Source organism: Stigmatopora nigra, chromosome 7 (assembly GCF_051989575.1).
Source record: "Stigmatopora nigra isolate UIUO_SnigA chromosome 7, RoL_Snig_1.1, whole genome shotgun sequence".
Taxonomy (NCBI): domain Eukaryota; kingdom Metazoa; phylum Chordata; class Actinopteri; order Syngnathiformes; family Syngnathidae; genus Stigmatopora; species Stigmatopora nigra.
In genome coordinates this window covers 10,995,708-11,006,883 of record NC_135514.1, presented here as the reverse complement: position 1 = coordinate 11,006,883, position 11,176 = coordinate 10,995,708, and the positions used below count along the sequence as shown (strand labels likewise).

The 11,176-nt window shown below is 41.3% G+C and overlaps 1 protein-coding gene and 1 long non-coding RNA gene across 2 annotated transcripts; one reads left to right on the top strand and one right to left on the bottom strand.

Annotated features, from left to right (window-relative positions):
- Window positions 1-184: 184 nt before the first annotated feature.
- Window positions 185-5,277, bottom strand: wnt4b (wingless-type MMTV integration site family, member 4b). The gene is made up of 9 exons (XM_077720072.1): window positions 5,173-5,277; window positions 4,123-4,324; window positions 3,498-3,651; window positions 3,267-3,351; window positions 3,025-3,156; window positions 2,505-2,647; window positions 1,726-1,866; window positions 1,458-1,620; window positions 185-1,145 (listed from the first exon to the last, which is right to left on the bottom strand). The coding sequence occupies exons 2-9, from the start codon at window positions 4,215-4,217 to the stop codon at window positions 976-978; spliced, it is 1,083 nt and encodes a 360-aa protein (XP_077576198.1). The 5' UTR covers window positions 4,218-4,324; window positions 5,173-5,277; the 3' UTR covers window positions 185-975.
- Window positions 2,960-11,115, top strand: LOC144198885 (uncharacterized). Its single transcript, XR_013326795.1, has 5 exons — window positions 2,960-3,183; window positions 5,855-5,945; window positions 7,067-7,156; window positions 9,252-9,366; window positions 10,962-11,115. It is a non-coding gene; the product is annotated as an uncharacterized LOC144198885 (long non-coding RNA).
- The last annotated feature ends 61 nt before the right edge of the window (window positions 11,116-11,176 follow it).

Below are 11,176 nucleotides of genomic sequence, written 5' to 3'. Positions count from 1 at the left end.
GTAATCGCATCTTTGTAATAAAATGGTTTAACTGACATGGACTGGATCAGTTTGTCAACTGAAGAATGGAATATTTAGTCAATTCCTAGTTGGAGCCTCACAATAGTGAAGTATTGAACAATTATCAGGTCAAAATATAAAGATAATATGGTTTCTGCCAACTCAAAAGAAAAGAATCACAGTCTAGTGGGACAAAACTACTGTATTTATTAGATGACATGAGCAAAGCTAAAAAGCAACCGACCCGAGGGCACAAAAACAAAAATGGCGGATGTCAGTAGAAGTTATTCTCAGGATTGAATGGTGTTTGCTGAAAAAGCGCAGCAACGCTTCCGGTGTACAATAAATAAATGGACGTAGTGAAATCAAAACTAGTGCTTTTACGTTTGACGGTTAGTGTTTCTGGCATTCGGCTTCAGAGCGTTGTCGTATTTGGATGAGATGATTAAACTTGTTGTTGCTGTTATAAAACATGATTTCAGGAATTGACTTGCGTGCGCGCACATCTTTGAATGCCGTTTGTCTGATTCAAGGTTACAAATGTTGAAGAACTAGCAACGGCCTGCAGGCCTACGTTAGCGTTGAGAATAGCCTTTTACTGTTTTTGTTTAGGTCAGATTAAGAGATAAACATGTCATCAGTGGTAAAATAGCCCTATGCTCGTCCTGTGGTTCAGGAGTATGTCAGCTGTTTTATTTCGGGGGGTTCTTTTATCTAAAGTAGGGGGGGTCCAAACTATTCCACAAAGCAGTGGATGCAGGTTTTTGTTGCAACTCTTAATCCAGAGCAGAGTATTTAACCGATGTGTTTTCTTTCGAATCCACTTGATGGCGATTGCTTTTACGACACCAGAAGGGTGAAAATATCTTCTTTGGTGGTTGAAACGAAAACCTGCATCTACCAGGACTTGGTTTGGACACCCTGTGATCTAAGGTGTTAGGTTTATTGGATTAGGGAGGAGAAATGGCCGAGGTTTTAAACTTTGCAGGTGTGAATGGTGACTGTGTTCTTGCACTGCTGGCAGCGGACTGAGCAGCACCAAGAGAACTTGCAGGAGCACCGTTGCACCACCTCGGCCCGGCCCGCTTTGTAGCCGGGTCCGCAGCACACCAGTTCGCAGCCGTCAGGTGCCAATCGGGAGGTTCCTGGGGGGGGACAACATGCCAGATATTTAATTGGATTAAGTTGCAGTATACAATGACCAGATCAGAACATCAGATGAGCATATATGTGAACAATATTTCCACACAAGTCCCCCGTTTTTTGCAGTCTACCGTAATGACCGCAAAATACGAGGGAATACTGGAAATTCAAGCTTTGGTCTTGTCAGGGTTTTTAGCTCGTTCTGGATTTTGGTCTTTTGGAATGAAAACTTTTGTGGAAATAGCATGAACATTCCTGTATTCAACATGCTTGAATTTCCCCATGTAAGCAAATTCATTGTATGTACGTCTCACCATTACATCTCCTGCCCGCAGTCCCAGGGATACCGTTGTCAGGGTCCAGGAGACAGAAGTCCGGAGAAGGTGCGAGGTACACCAGGTCTCGGGCGGCAGGGGGTTTTACCAAAGGATCACGAGGGAGTAGAGCGGTCCTGGATCCGATTCGAGTCAGGCGAACCTACCAAGGGGGGGAGGAACCCTGTCAATGTAACCTAGATTTTTCTTCGCCTTAATATTCGAAGGAAAGTACGAGAAGACATAACATTTCAGTGGAATGGCTCACCTCTGTCGCTCCGTCAAAGCGCTCCTTCAGCACGATGCCGACGCGGCGGAAAGGCGGCATGACTTTCCAGCAGGTTCTCAACTCGCAGGAACCAGACACGCCGTGACACTTGCATTCCACCTGCATGTTGTGAAGGATGGCCTGAGGGGGGAAACAGTTGAAAAAGATGACCTGATTTCCAAAATGCAAGGTTGGCAAAAAACCCAAACACAAAACTCGCAAAAAACCCAAACCCAAACTAAAAACTGGCAAAAAACCCAAACTAAAAACAGTGGCAAAAAAACCCAAACTAAAAACTGTGGCAAAAAACCCAAACAAAAATCAGTGACAAAAAAACCCAACTAAAAACTGGCAAAAAACCCAAACAAAAATCAGTGGCAAAAAAAAAAACAAAACAGTGGCAAAAAAAACAAAACAGTGGCAAAAAACCCAAACTAAAAACTGTGGCAAAAAACCCAAACTAAAAACTGGCAAAAAAACAACAACTAAAAACTGGCAAAAAAACCCAAACACAAAACTGTGGCAAAAAAAACCAAACACAAAACTGTGGCAAAAAAACCCAAACTAAAAACTGGCAAAAAAAAAACCCAAACTAAAAACTGGCAAAAAACAAACAAACATAAGACAGTGGTAAAAAACCCCAATAAAAACTGGCAAAAAACCCAATAAAAACAGTGGCAAAAACCCCAAACTAAAAACTGTGACAAAAAACAACTAAAAACCGGTAAAAAACAAAAAAAAAAAAAAAACTGTAAAAATAAGAACGTGTGATTGATTACCTTTCGGCCAGCTTCGTTGTTGTGAAGGTTCATTAGCGGTCGGCCAGCAGACAGACCGCGGGCTCTTTCCGGTTCATCCACAAAAGTTTGGGAGAAGCCCACGCCGTAGGATAGGTTGTCGCTGCAGCCTGACCATTGGAAACCTGTAAATAAGAATGTCAACAAAATGATCAGACAATAAAATTCGGTAAGTACATTGGAAGAAAAAGCCTGTAAATCATTTTCCTCTTTAAAATACCACATTTTCTCACATAGACTCCGTATTTGTCGCTGCAAAAAATGTTGAATGTTTTGACATTGCTGTACTTAGTTTTACTGATTTGGCAGTATACACTGCTTTCTGGTGGCATCACTGAATACTACACTTGTGCATTCTTCTTCTTGACTAAACCTTTATTTCTCTTTTGCATTTGGACAGAATATAACACTTTTTCGGGACATCGTTGTCCTCGTTGGTGCATCACTGCGCCTTTAAGCGACCCCGTGTGGCACTTTTCCACGTAACGGAATCCATGCTCACCCTCGGGGCTCACCCCTCTGACCTTCCTGTCACAACCGCAGCGCTCCAGCTCGCCACGCGTGCACGCCCGGGTCACGGCTAACGCCACGGCCGCGGAGGACAAAGCGTGCACAAAGGCTGCCTCGCGAGTGCCTGTTTAAAAAAGAAAAAGACAAATGGGTAAGAACTCAATAATGTGGTTTTAAAATGGTTTGCTATCTTTGCTGTCAGTCCTTCATGTTAAAACGACTTGGATATTGTGCCTTGGTTCATGACTCTGCCAAATACATTGATCCCTCGCGGGGTGGTGGAACAGTTCCAGCGGCGGTTCCGGAACTGGTGCTGACACTAGATTGGAAGTGGAAACATGATTGGCACTTGAGTAGATTGAACTTAATTAACATCCAAACTAAGACTTAATAAGACATTTCAAAGTCCAAAAATGAAAAGGTTAATGGCAAAAAAATAATCCAAAATTGAAAATGGCGTCCTACCTCCTCTACAACCATCTCGGCAGCCTTGCGTACGGACTCCATGACCTCCCCCCGGGCCCTGCAAACTCCCACCTGTCCCGGGGTCAGCCCCCTCAGCCGTGCACAGGGGGCGGCGCCAGACACGGGCCTGGCGCGAGGTAGCCTCGCCAGGGAGCTGAGGACGGACGGTTAAAAATATTCTCTTATTGCGAAACGTATACATTTTTTCAGCTTTTCCGAATAGTGACTTCAATTTTACTGTAGCGAGAAACAAAAGAAGACCACGTCATTGAAATTAGCGGGCCGAAAGTCGCCCCGGAACCATAAGTTTGATACCCGTCTTTTCTCGACGCCACTTTTGCAGTTTAGTGACGCACATGGACACTTAAGCGAACATAAAGAAGGACAGGGGACGTCGGATTTTAGTGGGGCCGAGGGGGGACCGAAATGAGGGGACGAGAGGGGCAAAGAAGACGGAGAATCCCCAGTGACGGCAAAGAGAAAGAAAAGGGAAAGGTCAGCGGTAGGGAGACAAAGAAAAAAACTAACGGCGAGTGGCTGAAAAGGGACGGGGGAGACGTGTCACCATCTTTTACACGTTATAGCATGACAAACAAAGTCCCCTAGTTCAGAGCGTCCGACTCACAGCCAGTTGGTTGCCGTGGCGGGCTGCGTCGTCGCCCATAGCAACAGGAGGAGGAGGAGCGGTGCCGTGAGATGGACAGCGGAGACGCTTGGCATCAGACAGTCCGGCCGTCGTACCGTCGTCGTGCGCCGGGTCTCCGTCCTTTTGTCACTCGGTCTGCTCTATCTTCCTGCCCCCCAACCTGGGGTTGATCCCCTCATAGCTGCAAATCAGACAACGGGCCGTTATGTCGCAGCGACAGTCGCAATTAGCTCTTGGTGGCAAGTTGCTAGCTTGTACTTTAGCTTTCATCATTTAAGTTGGCAGTAAACAGGGTAAAAAAAGGCATACATTTAATCATAAATTTTAAAAAGTATTTTGCAGGCAAATTCTTGATCCTGACAAGCTATTGTTCAACAAGAATTACATAATTTAGGAATGATTTTGAAGTTTTATGGTGGGAAGATATTTGTTTACATTTGTCATATGTAGACATTAATATGTTGTATTTGATTTTTGAAGAATTAATATGTAAAAAAAATGTCTTTTTTCAGGGTAGTTGTTGAGCTTTAGAGCCCAGTTTTTTTAAATCAATATTTTTTTTAGTTTTAAATGATTCTGCTCAGAGCTGGAAAAAATGTTTTTTTACGCTAATACTTTTAGGGGATTATGTATCAAAATATATAAAGGGAACAAGGTTTTTTTTGCTGAATTTTCTCATTTTGTAAAAATTTTACATTTGCTTTACCTGTTGTTGTTTTCATTAAAAAAAACTTCAATTGTAAAAAGAGGAAAAACAGGAATAAATTATAGTTTTTTAAGAATATTTCAGTAAAAAAATGATTAAAAAGAGGAATAATAATAATACTCCTCACTGCATAGTATTTCCCAGTACTTTCAAATGCAAAACAAACTTAGGTACAAAAACCCCCAACTTAAAACAGTTTTTATAGTATAATCTCTCATCCCCTTTAAATCAAAACTGTGTTCATATTAAGTGCAAAATGAAAAATACAGTCCTCTATTTCCCAATAATCCACAGTAAAGAAAACCAAAAAAAGTGAATCATACCAGTCCGTAGTGCTGTGCTATCCAGTTTAATATTTGCAGATCAAAATGAAATTTAATCCAAGTAGTTGTTTGAATGTGAATTTCCCACAAAGTGGGCCCTGGTTCTTCGGATTTCTCCTCCCCCCCCAAAAAATAAATAAGTCCACGTGTTGACTTGGAAAAAAAAAAAAAGGCTTTCACACTTCCGGCCGCCAGCATCTACTAATAATTGCTTTTGAGCGCCGTGTCATTTTGCACGCAGGGGGGGCAGCCGACCAAATTCCTGCTTGGACCGCTCAGCCACTCGTGGCTTATAAAGGAACCAGGGCGGGCGTCATGTGGGGTGTGGACAGACTCACCCTCTGATTGGCCACCGTTTGTCATGTGCAGGTGGGAAAATGGTCTGGGAAAAATCTGCTACTGTATTTTCTCACGTATAGGCCGTATTTATCGCTAAAAAAATGATGACTGAATCAAGAGTACGGCTTATATGCGCATAAATTAGAATTTTTCAATGGAACACATTTGTACTCTCGATTAAAAGTATGAATATGGAGGGGAAAACTGAAATACATATGTATTTATATATGTTATACATAATAATATTGCGCTGAGGTGGTTTATATGCGAGAAAATATGGTCATTATTGTAGGAGTTGGAAAAATTGGGACTTAATGTTCATTCAATTTTCAACACCACTTAGGTTGCGGGGTGCCGGAGCCTATCCCAGATGACTTTAAAGCGAAAGCCGGACTGCTACACCTGACACGGAAACAAGTACGTATTGAAATTGGGTGAGTAAATGATCTATAAAAATGTCATTCATTATAGTATTAATTGAAAAGAGTACCTAACATTTTTTAGGAAAAAAGTGTTGTTTTCTCGCTTTAAAAATAGTAGCTTTGTTTAGTCTTTGAGGATTTTTTTGGCTGAAAAGTCATTGTTACAATCTTTGCTTGGTTGATATTTGATATGATTGAATATAGTTAAATTTCTGTTTAATATATATTTAAACAAAACAAAGAAAAGATGACAATGTGGATTCAATTTTTGAAGATTTCCACATTAAAAATATTTTTTTTCTGAGTCAAATTTTAAAGTGGGTAATGTTGTTTTTTCTTTTAAGTTCAATCTAAAAAAAATACTATATTTTAGGAGAATTCTCTTAGAATTTTTTGTATGTGAAAATTGTTAATTCCTCATTTTTACATGCTTAGTCTTGCAACTTTTTATTTATTATTCATCAAATATATTCCTTCACTTACATTTTTTTAGATCAATACAAGAGATTTTTTTTAATTCAAGCCAATACATTTCTTTCATATTCATCTCTATATTTAAAATGACAAATACTATGATATTTTTCACTGTAAACTGCAATGTGGTGTGTCACTGACGTGAAGGAAAAGAATGACACAGCACTTTAGCATCCTCCACGTGAGAGCCAGCGAGCGTCTTAGCGAATGTTTAATTTTCCCAAACTTTTGTTGCTTCTTTTTACGAGTTTCCCTTCTTCTTCTTCTTCTTCTTCCCCAGCGTCCCACCTCACTTGGCCCACGCCCCCTCACCCCTTACGCACCCGCACGAATTGGCCCCGAGTCTCTAGCGCTCCCCCCGACATTGTCTCCAAAGAAGGGGTGACATTTAGACAAGGGGAGGAAAACACAGTGCCGACAAATATTGGAACGGGGGCAAATAAATCAGGGGGGGGGGGGGGGGGCAAAGGACGTCGGGGGACGCGGCTACGTTTACGTCGGCCCCGAAAAGGGGGGCGACGCTAAAAGAAAATGGATCAAATTCAATTGAGAAGACAGAAAACGGCCTGTCATTTTTTGGGCGTTTTTTTTAAAAATGTCATTTCAACTTTTATTGATTCTTTTTGATATGTTTTTTAAGGTTGCTCTTTCATTTTTAGGTAGGCCACAGGTGTCCAACTCGCAGCCCAGGGGTCAAATCCTGCCCGCCGTGTCATTTTGTTGGGTCCACAACAGGAAGACGTTTTTTTGTAAGTAAAATTTAAATACAATTTCTCAAGGAAGGATGTCAGAGAAGAATGTTTTTATCTTTTTTTTAATCAGGTTGATTGAATGGTTTATTTCTTGTTAAATGTAGCATTGACGCCTTTAATTACCTTGTGTTGATCGTACTTTATGGTTAAATCTGTTTGCCTTGTATTAAATTAATGAAAAAATAATTACAATTTAAAATATATCTATATATATTTAATCATGGTATTTTTTCACAAACTAATTTAATTTAAGATCAGAATGACTTATTGAGGAAAAAAAACACTTTAAAAAAGTTTCACAGGCTAAGATTTGACCGATAATTTTCAACAATGTAATATTAGATTAATTGATTTAATGTCATTACATTATAAGATTAAAATCGTATAATACTGCTTATTTGAGTTTGCCTGGACTATGCATATTTCAACTTTTGGGTCAACGTAAACAACAAAACATTATTTGGCCACATTGCGGTCAGTATGCAACATGTTAACTACTATCAGTTTGCTGTCTAGACTGCCATAAATAATAGTAAGGCCATAACTGCAATGGTCCTAAATAAGAGCCCTGTGGTACCCCATCAAGTACCAGACCAGACATGTACATTCCAATGCTAGAAATATTCCAAACGAGGTCAAATCCTCGTGTAAACATCAGCATTTAGCTCATTTTGCTAATTTTGACAAAGGCGCTGTGAATCCCAGGAGTGAGCAGATTTATCAAGTGTGGCCTTTTTTTATTTTCCCTAAATGACTGTGAGCAACACAATGTCCCACCACGACGGGGCTTATTTACGAGTCCGGGGGGGTTGCCCGGGGGCTCATTTGTTGAATCAGTCGGTACGCCGCTGCCATCAAACATTGGCCGCGCCGCCGTGAACCCCCTGACACCCGCTTCCTGAATAAATCCTGGCGCACGTACCTAGCGAGACCACCCCCCGCCTTCTTCTTGTCATATTACTCCTTTGTGCGCCCCCCTCCCTCGCTATGGCGGTGACGTCTTCTTCCGCAGTCGCCCGCGGCAACGCCATGGAGACCAGCGGCCCGCTGTCACGTCCGGCGCCTCCGCTACGCTGGTCCCTTAGCTCCGCCCTCTCTCGTAAATAACCCCCCACCCCCCCAACACCCATTTGGAGGACATTTTATCATCGATGCTGATTGACTGTTTACTGGTGCACTCTTTGTTTTCGCTAGTAAAAGACAATTCAGTGCTATAATAGCTTGTATTGCAGCTTTTTTTACTGGTAAAAAAGTGAAGTAGTAGTACTTGGTAATGTACTAATAAGTAGTATTGTGTTGTAGTACAACGCAGTATCTTTGGGAGTCAAAATTGGGACTTTTTCCATTTTTATTGCATTCAAAGACACATAGCGCTTTGTCTTAGCGACGGAAATCTGTTAGTAGGGGGCGCTAGAGGTTAGGATGTACCTGCTGGAAACCCCTCAGTTACATTTAATTTCTTTCCAGTGTATTTGTTAGTGTTTTTTAAAGATTACTGTATTAGATATTGCATTATGTCAATCCCCCAAGTGGCTTCTGACCTTCCATTGTGGATTTTGCATGTTTTTCCCATGCATGTGTGGGTTTTATTGGGGTACTCTGCTTTCCTCTCATAACCCCAAAACATGCATCAACATTCTAAATTGTTCCTAAGTATGATTAGGACGGTGAATGTTTTTTTTGCCCTCTGGTGCCTGGCCTGTGATTGGCTGGCAACCAATTCAAGGTGCCCTCTGTTTATTGCCCAAAGGAGCCTGGTATAGGCTCCGCCCCTAAGTCACTGACACGCAATTGCTATCCAAATGATGGCATGTGAAAGTGGTACTTTTTCTACATTGGTAACTTTCCCAAATTTGGACGTCTGAAGGCTATACTACTCTGTAAACACACCATCTCCAGGGTTTTGCCTACTTGGTATTTGAATTGGGGATACTAGTCTGCGTGGGAATACCAGGTGCCGCAAGATTTTATTTTTTATCACTCAAAATCGCCACAAAGTGGATGAAAATCCAGCGAGCCCAATTTTTGATTATTTTGTGTCCAGACTGATTAAATAATGGCTGATTTTTTTTGATGACTGTCTTGCCTGTAGGTTCTGACTCAGCCACTAGAGGGCATAGACGCACAGACTTCAGCCTGTAGCGTGCCATAGCACCCGCCAGCTCACTGTGACCAAGTGCTTTTTTTCCTTAAAGAGAAAGACAATGGTGAGTATAAATGATTTACATAAGAAAGATGGTTGTTTAGTGTGTTAAAATATGCAAATTGGGAATTTCTTAGACTTCTGAAAAAGGACAACAGTCACTTTAGTTATACTCACGCACACATCCGATTTAAGCACACGTGGGTGTTATAATGGGTAGTTGTGATGTCATCAAAGAGTGGGCAATTTGGAATATTTAAATATTTTTAGGGTAAAATTGTACCCACATTGATAAAATGGACAATTCCTGAAAATACTGACTTTATATATGTTTTGACCACTATGAGACCTCATGAACATTAAATTCCATTGTAAATATTTTTATATATTTTATCCAGTTAGATTACAGTCAAAAACTACATCACTTAAGTGAATAACAAAAGACGGTATTTTAAAACATTTTGGTTAACACAAGATTAAATGAAATCAGTTTGAGTAAAAGTCAGTCAAGCAGTCCAGACCGACCAATGAGAACACAAAGCACCACATACAAGGCTGCTTGACCTCCAGAAGCAACTTTTCCAATATTTTCAAAATAAAAGTCAGCCCTCTCTCCTTCACATCACCCTCACCTGCCACCTACGCATGCAAAGAACACAGCGGCATGCGCGAGCGCGCTCACGCCAACAAAGAAACGCACGCGCGGCGCCGTTTGAATATTATGGGATGGCAGTGCATGATGAATATTATGGGATGGCCGCCGTGTTGTTAGGCAGGGAAAAGTGCCTTGAGGGAGGGGGTGGAGGGAAGTAGAAGGACTAGGCCTCAGTGCGTTTGCAACACATGCCGCCGCCATTGACGACCATAGATGTTTGACCCATCCTAAAACGGTAAATATTCTGATTTCTTTGAGTTATTTTACTATTTATTCATTTTTTAATTAGCTTTTTTTCAATGTTATTCAATGACTTTGAAGGTTTCTTGAGGGCTAATAGCAGATGGTATTTCAGTTTTTTTCTATTCATTTTAGTACTTCCATTTTCTTCACATTCCATTCATTTTTGGACCACACTTCAAAACAAAAAATTCAATTTGTGGCCTACAAGGCCCAAAAAGAGATGTCAATGCAGTGCAGTATATGGAAGCTTTTTTTTTAAATGACCAAAAATAGTCACTTAAGTAAGTATGTACATCTTAAGAAAATAATCTTTAAACCACAAAAAAGACTGAAAATGACAAATGCCTTATACGCCCTAACATGCACATAGATTTGTGCACAGCACAGGTGTGTGTGAGCATGAATATTAATAATGCAACAAAGGAAGGGCGAGCCATCTGGCATACTCGTACCTGATTGGCCACGAAAGTACCAGTATTGCTAAAATGTCACTTCTTGGAAATATTGTCATTTATTTAGACGTCAAATTAGCCATATGTTTGAATAGTTTGTCTTCGTGACCTCCAAGTGATTTAAGCGACCAATCCTAGGTGTGAGCATATGCCCAATTTCACCCAAAAATGTGTTTTAAAGCATCTTGAACTGAAATTGTTTCAAGTAGTTGGACATTTTGTCTCGGGACAACCAGTAAATTGCTTGACTGGTCACCCCAGGTAGATGCCCATTCACTGACCATGTTTTCCATTGTTTTTCTTTTTTAGGTGTTGTGTATTATGGGATGGATGCTTTGGATGGTGAGTATTATGGTCTGTCGACACATGGACGGGAGGGGGGGTGTCGTCATGACAACGAGGTGGCTCCAAGGGCCTGAGCATGCATGTCTTGGAGTGGTAACGTGCGCGTGAGCGCGTGCGTGCGTGCGCGTGAGTGAGAGAGGGGGGGGGGGGGGGAGTGTTGGCGAGGGCAGGCCGGGCCC